This window comes from Lepisosteus platostomus, chromosome 11 (assembly GCF_059453375.1).
Source record: "Lepisosteus platostomus isolate fLepPlt1 chromosome 11, fLepPlt1.hap1, whole genome shotgun sequence".
Classification (NCBI taxonomy): domain Eukaryota; kingdom Metazoa; phylum Chordata; class Actinopteri; order Semionotiformes; family Lepisosteidae; genus Lepisosteus; species Lepisosteus platostomus.
The window spans coordinates 47,672,784-47,693,106 of NC_142621.1; the positions used below are offsets into that span (position 1 = coordinate 47,672,784).

The window sequence follows — 20,323 nt, forward strand, 5'->3', positions numbered from 1 at the left end:
TGAATTAGCAGGAACATACTTATTGTTTATTAGCATTTCATCATCAACAGCTGGGTGGTGTCATGATTTGGAAGCTTGCTGAGCATTTATCCTTGGCCTCCATCTTTTGAGAAAGGTTTAGACTCAGCAGCTCAATGCTTCGCAACCAACTGAAAAAATCCTCTCTTTCCATTCAAAGCACGATATGTTTTAGTTTTTTGTAATCTTTTTTGGCATTGCCAGAGGTGCTATATTTTTTTCTCTTGCACATTCTGAGCCACAGCCTCTATAACAGGTTACTAATAAAAAATGAATCAAGGACGATCCTCTTCAGCAGGGTTCGAAGGAGAAATGCAATTTGGAATTTGTGCTGCAGCTGGTACTTTGCAGTACAGGCTTTCAGAAGATTTAGCGTCTCCTCATCTAATCTCTCGGCTGCAGAGAGATGAATGCATTTCCACAGCTCTCGCGTCCTCCTTTAAACCTGGGCTCAGAATGGAAGTATTTTTTTTTGCCAGAACACTCCCAATAGATCCCATTTGTGTGTCCCTGATAATTATCTCATAAGGCCGTTTCTGTTGAACAGTCTGTTTCTGATGGGAATGTTTTAAAGTACAGTTGGGATGCCCAGGTTTTCCCAGTAGGGTGCCGCTGTGGAACACTTCTGAACTGCCTTTTCCCAAATTCCCCTGGAGCCCTCAAGGAAAAGATTGATTTTTTTTTAATTACAGCCTAAAATAATCTACTTTAATAGTCCCACCGGTTTTCGTTTCAAAATATTCTGATAAAATATCTGAATTTATAAAAAATTGATGCAAAAGAAATTAGCCAAAGTAGGGATAGAGAGGCTTCCAATGTAACAGTGTGCCTGTGCCTTGGGTTTTCCCTTCTTTTTCATCTTATCAGGCTGATATTAAATAAGGGCAGGGGGTACTCAGAAATCCATAATCTGTTAAAGGCTGAACATATTCCGTTTTCTTGTCAGCCAGCATCAGCCCCTACCCCTGACTGCTGTATGGTTACAGAATCTACAGTGGAATTTATAGTAAACAAACTCCCCAGTCAAGCATGTCCAGTCATCAAAGTAAAGGGGTTTGTTTGGTTTTTGGACGCAAGACTTGTTTTGTGAACGTAGTCATACATATACAGTCCTCATGTATGGTGATGTCCGGGTGAGCACCTGAAGCTGCTGTACTGTGGGATTTCAGTCTAATCTGTTTCTTACTCACTTTGTATTTCGTACTGCAGTGCCGTAGCTTCTCGTAGCCTGGGGCTTACTAATTTGCTTAGTGTTTTGTCCTTCTACAACTGTGCTGGACTTTACTGTACCAAACTATACAACTATACTGTAGTATTGCATACTGCATTGTGCCATACAGCTCAGTAATGAACTCTGTACCGAGCTACCACTCTATACTGATCTGTACTTGAGCATAATGTAGTATACTGGACTGTCCTGCACTGTGACATAAGTGGACCTATGTCAAACTACTAGTAATGTGCTGTACTTCACTCTGCCATACTACTCTGTACGGGGCCTGCAGTTTTGTTGCACATTGTTGTTTACTTGAGAGGTATTCCTTATCCCATGACCTAAAACACATGAGTATACAGTATCTCCTTGTTGCTTTCTGAACCAGCCTGCCTGCATGCAGTTGCTTCTTACTTTCCAAAAACGTCCTCTACGTGGACCGATTTGTATCGCGACCCTAAGCGTTTGTTCTTCCTCACGATGCAAATTCCATTTAAATAAAACTGGGACCTGCAGGTGCGGGACTCCAGGTGTTCTGTGATTTACCCCTCCCATGTGTAAATTACCTTTTCACACTGACAGATTGATATAAAACAAATGCATATAAGTAGAGTTATACTTTAGTTTCAGAGGCTGTAGTGATCGCAGAAGTTTCTTTTTGTCTGTGGCTACCTTTTGTGATCACCCCTAGACTGTTATCAGGGCGGTACTGCGGATCACGGGTTTGAGCAGTGGTTTGTACTTGTAACAGGATGGGTATGGGTTCGAATCCCAGGTGCAACACTGCTGCCATACTCTTGAGCAAGGTCCTTCACTCACATTACTCTAGTCAAATACCCTGTTGTGTAAAAGAGTACAAATGATATTACCCCCGGCTACCTACATCATCTAAAATGTTCAAAAAGAATATGAATAGTCACTGTATGCTGACTAGATATTTAGCTACAAATGAGTGTTAGAACCAATAGCATTTGCTGTATTTTTTGGAATACCTGTCATTTAAAATAGACTGAGAGAGAGACTAATAATTATGCACATGCTGCATATACAGTACAATGACAGTTTGGCTATGTTAGTTTCGACATTCTTTCAGCAAAGGTGTTTTAGTGTTTTGAGTGCAGTGCACAGAAATGCCTATATATAAATTCTAGAGAGTGAGATCTGCACCTAGTGAATGAACATTTACTTACAGCCACTATGAGAGAATATTGTCACTCTAAGAGTACTGTAGCTATGGTAACAGTATTCTTTTTTCTTTGCAGATATCTGGACTTTGTTCTAAGTAAAGATACAGGCAGTGTACAGGGAACACAGTCCCAATGTTGATATCACGCTGAATACCTCATTTATTATTTATTAACGTCTCATTCACTGCATGAATATGCCCATCATTCTGTGTAAATGTATAGTATACTGTGATATATACAGTATAAATGCACTGTAATTCTGAAGCCTCTGCATTTCTCTAAAGTAGTTCTTCAGTTTATAGTCAATGCTGGCTCTCAATTGTATTCTAATGCTGTTTTTTAGTACTTTTCAAAACCCTAATAGTGCTGTGCATAAGCACATATGTAACACACAGAAGTATTACAAAAAGAGAAAAACCACAGCAAACTGGAATAGGAGAACAGTTAATCCATTAAAAGCATCTTTAAGTGAGTTTGAAGTTGCAGTGTCTCTAATGCATTCGGGCAGTGAGCTGCACAGATGTGGTGCTGTATGTGAGAGGCTCCGCTGTTCGCTCTATAGAAACGGTCTTTGGCAGAATGAAAAGGCCTGAATCATCTGATCTTAGATTAGGAGCTGGACTGCACTCATGCAGTAAGTGCTTAAGGTCACTTGGAGCTAGCCCATACATTCCCATGAGAGATGGTCATTGTACATGTGGAAACTCCATGCAGGAGAAACTCAACATGTGAATTTTCAGTGTCTTCTAAAGTAAAGGAAGATGTGTTTTTTTCATTTAAAATAAAAAATTGCTGTTAATTACAAGCAGAGGACCAATGATGCCTGTGCTGTTTTTGCATAAAGATAAAAGGAGAATGACTGATATTTGAACCCTGTTTGTGCAGGCCAAAAAAAAAAGCTTTTTTTCCATCCTTACTTTGTGAGTCATAATTATTCTCAGTTAATCAGGGAAAACTTTTCTAGTTTTCTGTGAATGAAGTTGCTCTTGATAACTATCTCATTATGGGAAGGATTGTGCAACAAATCAGAAACGTTGCCCGAAGACAGCTGAGTCATCCCTTCTTTCCTGTAAAGCCTGCATGGGTTTTGCGCCTGCACTGCAAGTAAGTACAGGTAGAAGTCAGTCTGAGATGGTGATGTATTATCTTTCCTGTGTGATCTCCGCACTGCCTCGTGCATCCTGGAAAATAAAAACACGGGGCAGCTTTCCTGAACATTGAGTAACTGCACTTAGTGGGAGATGGTCCCGCCCATATTCATCAGAGGCTTTCCCGATCCTGTCCTCGTGCCTATGATACCTGGAGATGTTCTGCTGGCCTGGGAAGAGCCGTGGGCTGTGTTTCACGGGGCGAGCAGCGTACCTGGGAGGTGATCCATTCCAGCCCAGGGCACACCTGTCTCAGCTGGGGGTACCGGTGTCACCCCGACTGAGGCAGGGGAGTACTGCCCACTGTCTGCTCCCCCTCCCAGCCCACTTCCACGCTACGCTGGGGAGTCCCCTGAGAGGGCCGAGCACAGACTGCCTGAGCCGTACTCCTCTTTCCAGGGCTCGAGAGTTCAGTTGGTCTTACGCCTTCTTTCCGAAGAAGAAACCTCCAACATTAACCTTTTATTTTTTTTAGATTTTTTAAAACTCCTCCCTTTTATGCATATTGATCAACTTCACTTTCTGATCTCTGTCATGCATAATAATAATTAATAAGAATTCCTTACACTTACATAGCACTTTTCTGGACACTCCACTCAAGTGATTTACAGGTAATGGGGCTCCCCTCCACCACCACCAGTGTGCAGCCCCACCTGGATGATGTGACAGCAATCAAAGTGCACCAATACTCTCCCCACACACCAGCTCTCAGTGGGGAGGAGGGCAGAGTGGTGAAGCCAGTTCAGAGATGGGGATTATTAGGAGGCCATGATGGGTAAAGGCCAGGGGGAAATTTGGCCAGGAGGCCGTGGTAATACCCCTACTCTTTTCGAGAAATGTCCTGTGATTTTTAATGATCACGGAGAGTAAGGATCTCGGTTTTATGTCTCATCCATAGGATGGCACTTTTTTACAGTATAGTGTCCCCATCACTATACTGGGGGCATTAGGACCCACACAGACCGCAGGGAATAAAAAAGTAATAGGTTTATTCCGTGCTGAAAAGAGAAGAAAGAAACCAAAACATTTTGGCCACAGACCCTTTTTCAGGTGTGAGTCAATTTTTACTGTATTAGGTCTTCATCACTATACTGGGGCATTAGGACCAACAAACACTGCAGGGTGAGCGCCCCCTGCTGGTCCCACAAACACCTCTTCCAGCAGCAGCCTTAGTTTTTCCTAGGAGGTCTCCTATCCAGGTACTGGCCAGGCTCACACCTGCTGAGCTTCACATAGTGGCATACTGTAACTCCTTTTTTCGGGTGTCTTGCCATTATGACATGGACTCCCGCCATGTTCTCAGATTTCTTTGGTCTCCCCAGTGCTGCTTCAGAAAGGGTTCTTCACACCCCTGTAAGGAGGACACTGAGAAAATGTAGTCTACCTTGGTTACTGTTGGCCACGTCTCTGTGTCCTCACCAGCATTGAACTGTTGGAGTTTCCTTCTCCTGTGGCCAAAGCAATGGACGGATGTACTTGTCCTTCTTCTCCACTTTTATTGCTTAAATCTCTTTGTGTGTATTCCTAAGTGAAATAGGAATGCTGTGTTATAACCAAAAAAAAAAAGAAAAACAATATAACATCTGCTTCTTCAGGATGAAGACTGTGAAGCCGGATTCTGTTCTTTGTTTGCAGATATTCTGCTCTAGGCATCATGTTATGTGATGTGTAACATGTGGCACCTTTGGGAGATACCTTTTCCAATATTGTTCTGCACTTCACTGCAGGAGTAAAGCATGCAGTCTATTTTTTTTTTTGCTGAAGACAGTTGCTGAGCGGGGGCTTATTTAATTGATCTTGTCAGTGGGCACTCAAGGCCTCAGAACTGCTGAGATTTCCCTTATAGACCAAGGATCTGGGTGTCAGGATGAAGGCATCTGCAGAGGATTAGTGTGTGAAGTCAGAGGAACGTACTGTAAAGTGTAGAGTATAAAGGATTGCTAAAAGATTCAAAACAGGGTGATTTTCCAAACTGCGCTTCTTCCTTATGCAGTGTGGTAGTATAATGAGATATGTGATAGCTGTCCGCTGTTACGTTTCTGTATCTGGAGACAATCTGTCCAGGGGTATATGTTAGAATGCTTTCATGGTTTCATTACCTTTCAATGATAATGACAAGTTTATAGTTACATTTTATCTTTATTTGTTTAGTGCACCTTGAGATTATGAGACTCGTCATAAATGTGCTCCTGACTAAAGACATTGATTCTGTGCTCTCCTGGCACAAGGTATTTCTGTGTCATTGCCTGGAGGAGAAGACGTGCTCTGAGCACAGGGTTATAGTATTCTGTACTGCAGGTCAGCCCTTGGTCTTGAACTGATCCGGTCCTATAGGTTTTATAGTTGTTTCCAGTTATTGGTTAATTAAACCACTAATTAGTTCAATTTGTTTATTGAGCTGGTTTGGAAAGAATGTCAGAATGTGGTTTACCATGACCAAGACCTGAGACACTTGGAGCTACTCCTGCACAGAGCTTCACTGTTGTAACCAAAACCCTACTGTCAAGAAACTGGATGAGATTCTTGAATGAATTAGCAACTAACTGCCAAAAGAGCTGCAATAACAGATTCCCTTATAATTTCAGGCTTAGAGTATGTACAGTAGCTCCCAGCCTGACTGAGACTGGCACAGTATTGGCATGGGAACCCGGCGAATTCCATGAACCAGCAGGCACTGGGAAGCTGTGAAATAAGAACAGTTCACAACAGGCTGTTCTGAAGGAGGAGGGGTGGGGCAATCGGTCTTCAGCTGGAAAACCCTCCCCTGGTGAAAGGAATCCAAGCGTTTTCATCTGTGCTGAGGCTGAGGCAAGCTGCCTTTCTCAGTAGTAAATCCTTCCCTGGCTGTAAGGGGTCACATAGTTTTCTTCGCACCTTGGTTCCGAATGTGTCTTTAATTATATGTTAAATTTGTATATTTACATGAGGTGCATGCTTTTCTGTTTTGTTTAAAGCACCACAAGGTATTGAAAAGTAGGAGCATATTATTTCAGTGCACACTTACAGCTGCTTCTTCCTCTGTGAGAAGGGAAGCCATGCTTAAGAACAATAGGTTGAGGAAACAGAGGAACAGAAAACGCACTTTAATGATGAGACTAGAGATTTTCGGTATCGGATTTTAGTAGGGCGAAAGATGACACAATTTTTTTTTTGTCCCGGTTCTGAACAACTTGCACGCACACACTCTGACACATACGCTGTGCTGTGTTTTATGTCAAGGCTGGGATTGTGAAAAGGCTGTGTTTCTCACGGGTCCTGGCAGCCCATATTAAAAACATGGGAGAAACGTCAACATCACAATTACTCTGGTTATGAATGAAAGCGGGGGGGGAGGCCGGGAAATAAAACAGTAAGATCAGTTTTCACCGCTTGATTTGAGAGTCAAATGAGAAGCAGATGTTCGCATTAAGCAATGAAATGGTCCCTTCAGCTCCTCCCCCAATCATTCCATGCACCACCCACTGGTGTTGGAGAGATTCGGGGGGTGCAGGGGTAAGTGATGTAACCCTTTCCTGCTCCCCTCTTGTTTTTATTTCCGTAATAAATAACGGAGGCTGGTTTTGGTTTGGTGCCTTTGAGTCATGTCTTCACAGTGGATGAGCAGCTTCCTGCTTCTTCCTTCAGTTAGCTCGTGCAGCAGCAGTCTTGTCCCAGTCTCGGTCGAGTGTGGCAAATGCACAGCTGGAGTGATCTTCAGCTGCGTTTCCCCAGCACGGGTTTCCATTATTCGCTGAGAAAACGTGTTGTTTTTTTTCCCTCTCACAAGGACATCAGATCCTACTAATAATGATTACGAACGAGAAGAGGCTATTCAGCCTGTCTAGCACATTTGTTTTTTACCCGTTATTAATCGATCCAAGGATTTCATACAAGCGTTCATTGAAGGAAACCAGGATTTCATAAATGCAGTTCCTAGTAGTTCCCACTTTAGTCACCGTTTTTAGCCACTTCATGATCAATAAACACATCACTAAGTAGAGTCACATGTCTGGCACTTTGTTTAAACGTGTCTCACTGAGTAGTCTTAATGACTTTAATGAGAGGGATGTTTTCATGGATATAATAATTGATATGCAGATCATAGGGCAGGCTCATGAAAGCTGATGGGACCTGAGATGAAACTTTGTGAGCATCTTCAAAACTAGTCCGAATCAGAGGTAAAAAGAATTAAGTTCCGAGTAGCTAAAGGACAGCTGGCAAAAAAAATGTCCTGGTAGACTGGGCTCCTCCTGACAAACACCTAATAAAGTTAGGGGCAGTGATCGGTGTGGCACTTTGAATCTTTCCCCAGTGAAAATCCATGAGGATCAAAATGCGTTATCTCTTTAGTGATTTACTGCACTTAACAGAGGTGTGCTGTTACATTTTTTTTTGCCTGGTTTTGAGCCATCGGCTTTAAGATTGAACTCTTACGGGTATTTTCTTGATAAAGTACGGAATAAAATAAGACCGGGATTTGTGCTGAACTGTGGCTGCGATCGCTTTGTGCTTTGATTCAACTGAGTAAACGTATTTTTGGAGCATAATTGCAAGATGGCGGTGAACCGCATCTTAAATTTTTTAAAATGTCTGTGTTTATTCAAGATGAAAAGAGCCATCATCTTCTCATCCTTCCGAGCAGAAAACCACAAACAGATACTTGTTTTGACAATCAAAAAGGGAGAACAGTTAGTGTATGTGAGTGGGATCCAGGGGAATCTGGCTCACCTCAGCTCCCTGTTTGAACACAGAACATCTGCTAAACTGTACTCTTCACCTGCCCACCTGTGAACGAATGATCTTTTGATTATTGATACTCCATTAATGCTTTCCCAGCCCCGGTTTATATAACAGATGTCGGCAGAGGGTGTCAAGAAGATTGATGTTTCTAATACAAACCTTGAGACAAGATGTTTTCACTGAAGGAATCTTGAAACGCGAGGAATATATGTGTTGTGCTTTTTTTTTATGGGGGTAGGTTTTCATGAGTTTAAGCTTCAACTGATGTGGTTTGAAAAACTTTTTTTGAAAAAGCGCATTTGAAGATGTTACTCTGAAGAACCCACATCATGCTAGGTTCCGTGGAGTAATTTCAGTTGGGTTTTTTTCCTGACAGGTTTGTTGTATTTGGTGATTGTAAAAAAATTAGAAGTAAATATATTTAGCAGGTGCTGTGTTTTAGACTTCTGATGGAAAAAGTTTTCAAGAGCTGCACCTAGGTTTATGTTAGTACTGCAATTCATTCTTCCATTAGAATATAATGTTTACAAATGGTCTTTTGGCCCGTTTAGCTGATTTAGTTGATGTCATGTAGGTATGTCTGTAAAGAATCTAGGTACCAACTTTTACAGGGTTGCTGGGTAGCTTGTTCCATACTTCCACAATCCTTGTGTAAAGGAATTTTTACATATGCTTCCATGTAGTTTCCACTCACGTCTATAAGATTAACTTTGTCAGTGTTTTTGAGGATTTTGAGCATTTGGATCAGGACTCCTTGTAGTTTTCTTTGTTCAAGACTGAAAAATTGTTCTTTTAGCCTGTCAATAAAGGATATTCATGTGACCACAGGAGTGTCAAACCCCAGAGCTCTTCCCTGGAGTGATTTCAGCGCAGAGATATCTTTTTTGTATTGTGGAGCACTAACTTGTTTGAGCCTCCAGCATTATGGTCCAGAGTTCAGCAGCTGCTCAGAAGTGTAAAAGGTATGTATTATATGAGTAGCTTCCAGCCAGTGATGCTGGGAATCTGTAAAGGAGAAGAGTTTGTAATGTGTCGATGTTTGGAAAACAAACACATCAGACAATACTGGCAGACTGTTCCAAATCAGGGCAACACATTCTGGATAATTGCAAATCACTCAGACATGAAAGAACTGCAATTATCAAATGTTTAAAGGGGCTATATTTATATGTAAACTTATGTGTTTGCATAAAGAAAAAAATATATGAATTATGAATCCATGATGTCTGTAAATTTTTAATTAATTTTGGAGTACAAACAGCATGTGAATTGTAAGCCTTCAATCATGTTACCCTAGGGATTTCTGATACATTTCCTTTCATCTACCAAAGTATTTATTGGGTTAGAAATTTAAATAAAAATAGCATGGAAAATCTTAATAAACATTTGTGTATTTTTTGTGAGCATGAATATGCTTCAGGACTGGATGATAGTTATTATTAGCTGGATAATTTTGTGACAGTGTTCATTTTGACCTCTTTGATGTTGTTTACCTGTATTAAAGAGATCTTTAGGTTTTAGGTTTTGCGCTATTAAATATTTCATACTATTGTCCAAAAATGCACTGCCCTACAGAGATCAGGCAGTAAATTTAATATATTTTCACTGGAAAATGGTATTAATTTGCACTTTATCTAACAGGTCAGGTTAATTTGGCAGGCATGTATAGAGTTCATAAACGTCTTCATTAAACAAAAAAGAAAATAGTCCCTTGTACCTCCATGCTCACTGCAGTCTGGTCTATTTTTAGAAAGGTGAATTAATTGTTTTTTGTACACAAAAAAAATAAAAGTAAAACTACAAAAGCTGAGCATCCCTCAGCTAAACTAACATAAAGAATTTACAATTAACCGTTAGTTTGGTAGAATACTTGTTCTACTGGTCATGCTTTAGCCTAGGTAAGTGTGTTATTGCTTAATTGTCCAAACACTGACCCCTGCAGGACAGGCTTTTTATAAAAACCTCTGCTGAAGAGAAGCAGAGAGGTGCCATTAAAGGTCCCAGGCCTTGCCGTCATGTGTTCACAGTTCTGTGCCTACAGTAGGTTAAGAGGAGGCAGGAGAATGCTGTTGACGGGTGTCCAGGCTCTGTGTGTCCTAGCACATTTGTCAGCACTCTGGGAATGGGATGTCAAAGACTTCGCAAGACACCAAAGAGGATTTAATACTGCCTTGATAACTCAGCATGAAGTGCCAGCTGCCGTGGTCTAGGTTTTGGCTATAAGGGGTCCTCAAGCATTTTTATTCAAAGCAATTTACAGGGACTAGGATGTGAACGTTACACGACCAAAGACACCTTACTATACAGCCAGTTTTAAGATGTAATCTGAAACAGGGAAGCTCCGTCACTTGCACAGGGTTCTAAAAATAGAAAACAACAGCTAGGAACCTTTTGGTAGCTAAAGATGTAGTTTAATTGCTTCATTTTGCCAAGAATTTGACAATATCTTCCTCTTGCTTTGCACTGTCATTTATGTGAGACTTATTAAAGATATTAAAGGAAATACAGAAAGTGGACAAAAAATTGGATCACCTGGGTAAGTCAGGAAGGAATTCCAAGTATTTTGAGAGCGAGGGTGTCCACACAGGTGTGTCTCATACATTAATTAAGCAAATAACATCCCAGCGTGCTTAGGGTCATAAAAATGCTGAGCAGGTCTGGTTGCCCATAATTCTGGCCAGCATGGCTGCAGGAGGAAACCTCTGTAGCTTCAGAAAGAGGGTTAGAACAGCTGGCCTGTTTGGCAGGAGCTTCAGTGATGAAGACCGCTCAACTCGCTGATGTTTCATGAGCAACCGCCAGCCATGGAAGTCTGAGGGAAGCAACAGTGAGCAGAAACGCGTGATCCGGGATCGTGGTACCTGTACCAGGCAGAACAATTGACCAACTGCTGATCAACTGACTACATATTACAGCTTGGGGTATCAAACTGCTGCCTTCATCACAAACATTTCTGCCACAGAGCAGAGTACCGTAGTCGGGTTGCAGCATCTAAACGTCTCGGCACATCTGGCAGCCCATGTTGTGCGAGTCCAACGGTGCAAAGACCACAGGCGATGGACTACAGAGCAGGGGAGAAGTGCCATGTGATCAGATGAGGTATCCTTCGCCATGTTCTCGACAAACGGATGAGGACTCGGGGGGTGCCAGGCTAAAAAACTCCAGCAAGGCAAGGTCAATAAAAATTGCTAATTAATGGGACTGAGTGATAATCTTCAGCCCGTGTTCCTGCAGAAAGGGGTGTCTTCCAGGATAACAGAGCCCAATGGTTTGATGAGCATGACAATACTGTTCAGTCACCAGATTTTAACCCAGTTGAGCTTTTATGAGATATTCTGGAATGACGCCTAACACAGCCCTGTTAATTGACTTTACATTGGTGTTACTATTTTATTTTGTCTGCTACCTACAGATTCTTCAATGTTCGCTTATGTAGACTAACTCTGACCCATTTTGACTAATTTTGAATTTCTTCCCAGCTACAGTACATTTAATGTTACCCATCAGTATTTATTTATTAAAGGTTATTTTCTCCCCTTGTATTTTTATGGTTTAAACTTTGGAATCCAAACCGAATTAAATATATGTAGTGCATCAGCTTTGTAGATATCAGAAAATATTTTCTTTAAATTACCTTCTTTTAACATGAATACAACTCAAAGTATTTTTTTCCACATTGTGTAACTGAAGTAACTACATTGCTGAGCAGGAGACGTTAAAACCATGCAGGTCCTAGTGAGCCCTAAGGCTGAATTACGGGGAATTCTCTGGCAAAGTTGTCTATTGTAATTCAAGGTTGAGGAATTCCTGGTCTGTAACATGAAGAGTTCATTTTTACCTTGGCTGCTAAAGTAATTATAATATCGCTTTTCAAAACATGACCCTGAAATAAACAAGCTGCTATGTTACTGCTGAAACCCTCAGGAAAGTAAAATAAAAAACGAAAATAAAATAAAAAGTTATCTTGTCCCCTCTTAAGATGAGAGCTGCTTTGCTCTGTCATAAGAAGGGGTATTAACAAGATATACACTGAAACCCCATTGACATGTTTTTTTCAGAAAGAGGTGGGGTAGAAGTCGCCAGGCGCGGAGTTTGCCTTTTATGTTCTGTTTTGTTGCTGGCACTTAATTTTTCCCCTTCTAAATGACTGGCTTGTAGGTGGCTGCCAAGCTTTGACTTTCAATTAATGTTTTTGGCAAGAGTCCTGTGGAACCTTGAAACCCATGTGTGTGTCTGGATGCCACCCCTGCCCTGGAGGGGAACAGATAAGAAGAGACAAGCCAAGAGCAACCACTGCCAGTTCAAAGCACATCAGAGCCCTAGGCAGCAGATAACAGGGGCCCATCTGCATAGCGATGTGTTTATAAAGCCGCAAATTAAGCAGATCAAACACATCGCCTTTTTTTTCCGTAAACACGTGGAAAACATAGACAGAACGGGAATTACAGTCAGCGCGGTGACAAGTGAGAGGTACTTGGGCTGCAGTTAAGGACGTGTGCTGCTGCTGCTGCTGCTGTGGTTTGCAGAAATGACACACCGCGTTCCAGGTTAGCCAACCCTGATGCCATCGCCTGTGCGTGGGGCGGGGGGGGGTTGTGTGCGTGAAAGTGTCAACATCTGTTTGAAGACCAGTTGCCTTGTATCACACCCGGCCTGGTCAGAACGGGGATGGAAGAACTCCAAGGAAATCAAGGTCACAGATGCAGGAGGTGTTGGTTGACCAGTAGGTGGCGCTCTTTGCTCTGGAACGACCTCCGCACCAATGCCCCATTGTGGTGACCAGGGACACTGTGCTGTAGGGGGTTCTGTCCTTCGAATGAGACTTTAAACCAAAGTCCTGACTCCTTGAGCATTAAAGAGCCTATGGCACTGTAAGAAGGAGCAGGGATATTCCGGTGTTCAGGTTAAATTCCACAGTGAACAAGCACATTGTGGCATTTCTAAAGTTTCTCCTTAATTCAAGTGCTGAAGCAGTTTCTTATCCCGCTCCCTGCTTAAGTGAGTTTGAAGTGGATCCACTCCTTTATGTTAAGTACTTGGGGATCCTTTGGAATGAAAAGCTTCATATAAATGCAGTTTATTATTATTATTATTATTATTATTATTCCTTACAAAAGTACTAACTCCTGAGCAACAGACCTTGTAAGAACCAGTGAAGTGCTTCTTGCAAAGCAAATACATCTTTGCAGACTGCAAGTGCAGGAACTATTTATCTGGGGTCTTTTTTCACCTTGTGTCGAGCTCCATTTCAGAAGAGTATAGAACAGTGAGTAACAATGGAAAGACAGCCAATAGGAGGCCCTCACAAGTACAGAAATGCAAGCATGTGTGTATGACAAGCCAAGAATGCGCTCTCTTCCAGCCTATGCGGAGGGGAAAAAATGCCTGAACTTTTGCCCCCCAGTGCTGAGCCCAAATAAAAGAACTTCCTCAAAACAGAACAGTTTTTTGTTTTTCCAGAAACTGTGCGAAATGTGACGTGCTGACAGTCAATAGACTTGAAAGCATTCTTTGATTTCTCAGCTTACAACTGATAAGATCTTTATTTTTGCTTTTTTTTCTAAATAAAATATTTCCTGAAAACCTAATTAAATTTAACTAATCGTTCTGTACTGTGTGTGTCCATTTGTTTCCATGCACCATAGTTATCTGCCTGTAGTAATTTGATTTATCTGAGAAATGTTTGATAAAAAATATTTGGTATTTTTATGTTCTGCTGATCCGTTGCTGTAGTGCCTTCTCCTTTGGAATTAATAGTTCTTTAGTAACTTCCTTCAGACTCTTCAGCTACATTTGATTTAGGACAGGGATCCACCCCTCGTCTTGGAGATCCCCAATCCAGCAGATTTGCTCACCATGAAGTCACCTGTCGGTTCTAAAGATAGGGGACAATAGATTTGTTAAACTGAGTCATCAGATTTTTCAGGGGCTAGTATCACAGTAGTCTTCAGCCCTCATGGACCAGAATTCTCTTAATTGAACAGATGACTTGCAGATATCTAAATGGTGTTACCAATCTTAGCCAAAACAGTTTAACTGTCAGACAAACTGGTTTGGGGCTGCTCGGGACCAGGGTTTGAGTCTGAAGGTTTGATGCCCTTAACTGAGTTTCTGAAACTTTGTTCTGACTCAGAAGTAGTTTGGGGCGTATGGGTGAAGCACTCTGTGGGTGGTTTATGGATTTAGATTTGCGGGGTTCCTGCTGTTCATGCTTTTTTTCTCCCCTGGTTTAGCTTGAAATGAAGACAAAAGTACTGGAGGCCAGATGCCACGAGGAGAAGCTGAAGATGCAACAAAAGCATGATGCTGATGTTCAGAAGGTGAGCCCAGCCTGATTCGGTTTGATAACAGCATGGCCTTTCTTACGCTTCCATCTGCAGAGAGCATGTGTGTCTTTTCACTGGCTCTTCATTTTCATTTTTGAAAAATTTAGGATTAAATTTGTTCGCTAAGGTGCTATATTGTCATATATTGGCCTCAAATAAATAAATGAGTATTAAAGGGATGTGTAATGTTGCTACTGTACTGCACTGTTATATATAACTGTGATGTACAGTATAACCACACAAACAGTGAAATATAAAATCTCTGGGGAACAGTCCCTAGTGGGACTCAGACTTGCACTGGGAGGGCACCTAATCAAATCCATAGTCCTAAACCTGTCCTCATCCAGTTGCATATGAGACATTCGTTAAGACTTTTCACAGTAAGACTATCTTATCTGGACACTGTGCAGAAGAACGCTTCATTCGCCCCTTTTCATTCAGGTGGCTTTTTTCTTGTCTTCGAGGAGCCTTGTAGGAGGCAGAGAGCGATACAACTGTAAAGTAACAGATGGAGCTCAGTCTTGGTTTATCTTTGTGAGACTTGGGTGTGGGAGCCGTGCATGAAACATACATGTTCTATGATTTTCATATGACCAGTGAGAGTACATAATGTCTCATCTGAAGGACAGCGCCTTTTCATTACAATATAGAGTCCCCATCACTCTACTGGGACATTAGGACCCACACCGACCGCAGGGTGAGCGCCCTCTTCTGGCCCCTCTAACACCTCTTCCAGCAGCAAACTTAGCTTTCCCAGGAGGTCTCCCCTCCAGGTACTGACCAGGCTCACACCTGCTGAGCTTCAGTGGGCTGCCAGGTGTGAGTTGCAGGTGATGTTATAGCTGCTGGCATGACTGTAAATGACATCCCAGAATTGTGCTGGGCTTGTGGGGAACTTGTTTCAAGCACACACCAGTAGTTTGGAGTGTACCCTAATCACATTGAAACTGGCTGAAGCAGGGACCTCACAATGCACCCAAGGGTGAAAAACACAGTTTTGCTTAATTTAGCAGAAAATGAATTATTCCAGTACAGTTGATAATTGTTTTAAATGGCTTTAATTCTCAACAAGTGAATTAAAAATACTTCTTCATTTTTATGTAGAAAAAAATGAATTATATGGCTGAATTATGTAACTATAATAGATAACATAGTTTATGCAAATTGAATACTATTTATATTATTTGGAAGTTTTTATTTTGAAATAAAAGCACAAGGAAGATGGTGAAAAGGCTGTTGGGGAACACTGTAGCTACAAAAAATAGTATCTAAAATAGTAAATACATTTTCCTAAGCTTATTGTGCAGTAGGATACAGTACGTTTGTCATAGTGCTTTGTTTCAGCACTGGAGACATTTATCTGTCACTTACTGGCTCTGAAACCTGTTGTATAGGTGTGGCGATGAAGTGAGTCAGATTGTTCCTGGGCAATCCTGAGCTTAGCTGCACAATTTATAAAACATCAGTGACAAGGAAACTGGCTGGTCTTGTTTGTTACACGAAAGGCTTGGAAGCTACACAGGTTTCTAATGTTGTCTGGTGTTTCCTGTAAAACAGACTGGAGGCTCTTTTGGAAGGCCTAAGTGACTTTACCAATATTGTATTGAAGCACTCTATTAAAACATTCTCCAGCACTAGAAAAACAATGACGACTGAGAAACATGGCATTTGCACATTGCCAGTTAGCAATGGCTTTGAGTTAAATTTAAAGATATTCTCTGCTGGGTCTTTCATAATGTGGCTTCTGGGGACTTGGAAAAGGCCATTCCAGACTACGAGTTTTCCTTAATGCCTGACCAGATGCAGGGTCCTCCTGTTTTAATTGTGTGATGCTTGTTCCCAAAAGGACAGCCTGCCGTCGGTCATAATGGTCAGCACACTGTTACAGTGGCACGTCCGTGAGCTTTCTCTCAGAGATTGCAAGACTAACTGGCATGAAATAACCAGGAGAGGAATACAGAAATTTGAGTAATGTCCAAAACCTCTGCTAATTGACTTCCTTCTCCTTCTCCTCCTTTTACACTGTATTTATGCGCTTTTTATTCCTTTTGTATTTCAAATAGTAGAAAAACTAAAACCCTTAGTCTACTATAAACAAGGGGTAGAATCTAAAGTGCTCAGTTTTTATCTGGTGGCTTTTTGTTGAAGAGCTGCTCTTAAAGCTTCAAAGCCTCCTAAAAGCAGGAGCCTGACTCTTTACAGCCTGTGCTGTCCTAATCCTTGCCGTGACCTGCTGCTGTAACTCAGATGAGAGCCCTGCTAAAATGTTTTCCTTTGGGAGAATAAAGAGGGAAGATTGCCTAGCCTTGAAATATTTTCAAAAAATAAAATTCGCATTTACCGTGACGTCTGCATCTTTCATCTTGTGTCCATGAGACGACGAAAATGAATGGCTCTACATTAGAGTGGGATTTTAATGGAGAAGCTGGGATCACCCTGTGAAGTCCATGTGGCATTTGGAGAAAATCATCGGCTATGTATTTCAAAAAGCTTTTTTCTGTTTTAGCCTTTTTTTCCAAAACTCACCCCTACGGTTTCTTCCTGTGCAGCAGATTTGTGTCCAGTTCTGTCAGTTCATACAGCTTCACTTATATCTTGGCCGACATGAGGACAGCTAAAAATCTTTCCTTTTTCCACTTAAAGGTGGGGGAGAGCAAAAGCATTTGCTCTTTGACTAATTTATTTGTCTGCTGCTTTCATCTAAAGCAGCTTACATTTATACCCATTTGTGCAGCTGAGTGCAGTATTTCATTAGAACAGTTCTGGCAAGTTACCTTGCTCAAGGGTACAACGGCGAGCAGTGCCTCACCTGGGATTTGCGACCGCAACCTTCCAGTTACGGGTCCAGAACCCCAACCACTGCACTACACTGCTGTTATTAAGAAGGTTTATTATTTGTATTGAATGCAGATAAATCCAGCTGCTGAGGTCACTCATTCATTGAAACGTTTCCTGAAATGCATCAAGTTCTCTTCCAGTATGCGACGTGTGTGTGGTGTAACTGGAAATGTAAACACATTCTTCAGTTTGAAAGAGTCGTTGCAGGTTGAGTTAGTCCTGGTCGCCGGATCCCCCACCACAGACAAGGCTTCACTCAGGTTCCTTGCATTACATTTCCCAGGCTGAATCACAAACACTGAGGCAGCTGATCTGCACTGCAGTGTCACACATCAAAGGCCTTCATAAAGGATGTTAATATTTGCTCAGGTGCATCTTTCCGTCCCTTTGCATGGCTTTTGAATACATCAGAGCAAAGATGATCTTCTGAAGGAAGCATCTCAGTGAGAATTAGGGGTGGATGGCAACCCCCCCTTCTACCCTTCTCTCCTGGGCCTTGTAGCCCCAGTTCTCTGCTCAGCCCCCCCCCAAACTCAAGTCAGCTCTCCAGGCCGTGAGCCAGTCCCTGGCCCTGTCATGTGACTCAGACAGCTGAACACACTGCCTGACTGTCTGGGAGCTCTTTTCGGAATGCACAGCAAAAGTTGATGGACAGCTTATATTCTGTCTTGAGGAAAAATTAAAGTCATTGTGTATATACAGTACAACTGCACATTAGAAAATATTGTGTTCGGGTATGAACATTTTTGTTGTGACTCATTCATTCTTGATTCCTTTGATGAAAGGATAGTCCTGTTCAGGGGTTGAACAGGGCTGAATAATATGCTTGTTTTAGCTGATGTGCAAAACATTTTCTGTGGTGTGTCTGATGAACAACTTGTCATGGCAAAAACAGTCCGGGTCAATATGTTTTAAATGCTGAATTTACTAAAGGCGGCTTTAGATGTCTCTGTTCTCATTTGGTTGACCAAGGCATATAGTGTATAAAATTCCACCTTAAGATTTGGAATGTCAGACACCACAAAATGTGCCACAGACAGGAGTTTATAGCAGTCCTACAAGTCTTGGTGAGGTCAAGGTTTCACTCCAGCATCTCTCTCAAAAATCTCTAGCTGCCTTTTTTCAAGAGTAAGCAGATTTCATGGGCTTTTCCTCTTGCTCTCCTTGAAACAGTGCCACCAGGGAAGAGCCAGCTCCTTATGAGACACTGCTCTTCTGCTGTGCTCGAATATGGTGTTTGATCTACTGCTACTGTAGTTCTTCATGATGCCAGTGCATGTAAGAGGGACGAAGGGAATCCTGCTTCCGGAGGGATCTTTCATGCTTCTCACTGTTCGTTGACAAGAGAGAAAAAAAACTCAAAGTAAATATGTGCATGAAGCAGTTTTAGTAAAGGTTCTCACTGACCCTGCAGCAGGAACCTGCACAAAAAGATGCACCTGCAGAGTCATTAATGGTTTTCTCTAGATTTTCCCATAAAAAAAGGTTTCTTAATAAAAAAAAACTTTCAGATAAGCTCAGCTGCTCAATTCCCCTTTTCAAATGCTAACGTTTTTATTCCTTTAATAAAAGTATAATTCATTTGACAGTTGAAAAAAGCTAAGGGAGCTTTGTGTCTTTGCACAGCTCAGTGAGTCAAATCCACTCTGTGTCTTTTGGGCTAACCTAATGCCTCAGAACTGCATGGCAGGAACCGATTAGCAGGAAGGTCAGTGGGCTGCAATGTCAAAGTTATTCCATTTTGTGCAATACATGTGGGGGCAGTTATTTACTGGCACCGTCTGATTACCCTTTAGTCCTCTTTACTCTTAGAAATTAGTTGGCAGAAGTAGTAGCCAACCTATTGTAAAACAACAAAATCCCTTGTATGAAAACACAACAAAGGGGAAGAACATACACGTGGCAACCTTTGAACGTTTTTTTTTTTGTGTGGTTAGACGGTGACACCATACTTTTAAACTTCTTTTTGTGTATTTTTTCCTAACTTCTGCTGAACTGTATTAACACTGGTTCTGGATCATTGTCGTTATCTTGTTCAAATCTTGACCATTGTGTATATACATTTTTAGAGATGTGTGCCTTTGAACACAAGAGCATGTGGTTTGGAACGTCCAGTGAAATCTTCTCGCTTTGTTTCAGATTTTGGACAGAAAGAACAATGAGATCGAAGAGCTGAAGACTTTGTACAGGAACAAGCAGAAGGAATCTGAAGAAACCATTCGCAAGCTAGAGAAAAAAGGTGTGATGTGCCTGGACTTAATCATAGTTAGCTTTTGATTGTATGCTGTTGGCTTAGAGAGCACATTCTCCTAGCGAATTTCACACATACACAGTTAACAAGTTCACATTGGAAGTGTGGCCATCTGTTGGGGCACAGACACTAGCTATGGGGCATTTATGAGACCACAGCCATGCATATACAATGCAATAAATAGATTAATAGAAACACGGCACACAGTGTAAACAGAGCAGTGTGAGTTGCAGTTTTAAAACAGAACACATGGAGTCAGTCTGTGGAGTTGATATTGTAGAGTGAGTGGGAATGACACATTTGTTTTAAAACAGTGCTTCTTCTCTGTGAAGAAGTAGAGTGACTGAACTGAACATCACTTGCCGTCAGGGTAGGGATGTTTTTTAGGTTTTGTTACTTGTTATTTTTCTTCAAATGGAATTACTTTCTGGGTTTAATAAGGAGCTTCTGGGCAGACTTGCCAACAGTCTGTAGTCCCCAGTTTGGGTAATTGCTGTCAGGTACCCAGTGGGTTAAAGTACAGCCCTCTCAGCTTTACACTGCTTAACACTCTCCTGTCCTGAGACCAAAACGGCTGTACAAATTGCACTGCAGTAATGATATCTGGTCCAAAAACCAGAGGA

The 20,323-nt window shown here is 41.7% G+C and overlaps 1 protein-coding gene across 7 annotated transcripts in view; it reads left to right on the forward strand.

Moving 5' to 3' along the window:
- cep112 (centrosomal protein 112) overlaps positions 1–20,323 on the forward strand; it is a 148,981-nt gene that overhangs the window by 24,779 nt on the left and 103,879 nt on the right. For all 7 annotated transcript variants that reach the window (XM_088600159.1, XM_088600158.1, XM_088600157.1 and 4 more), the window contains 2 exons: positions 14,519–14,605; positions 19,589–19,688. In XM_088600159.1, the coding sequence (XP_088456285.1) occupies positions 14,519–14,605; positions 19,589–19,688 (187 nt within the window). The remainder of the gene's footprint in view (positions 1–14,518; positions 14,606–19,588; positions 19,689–20,323) is intronic.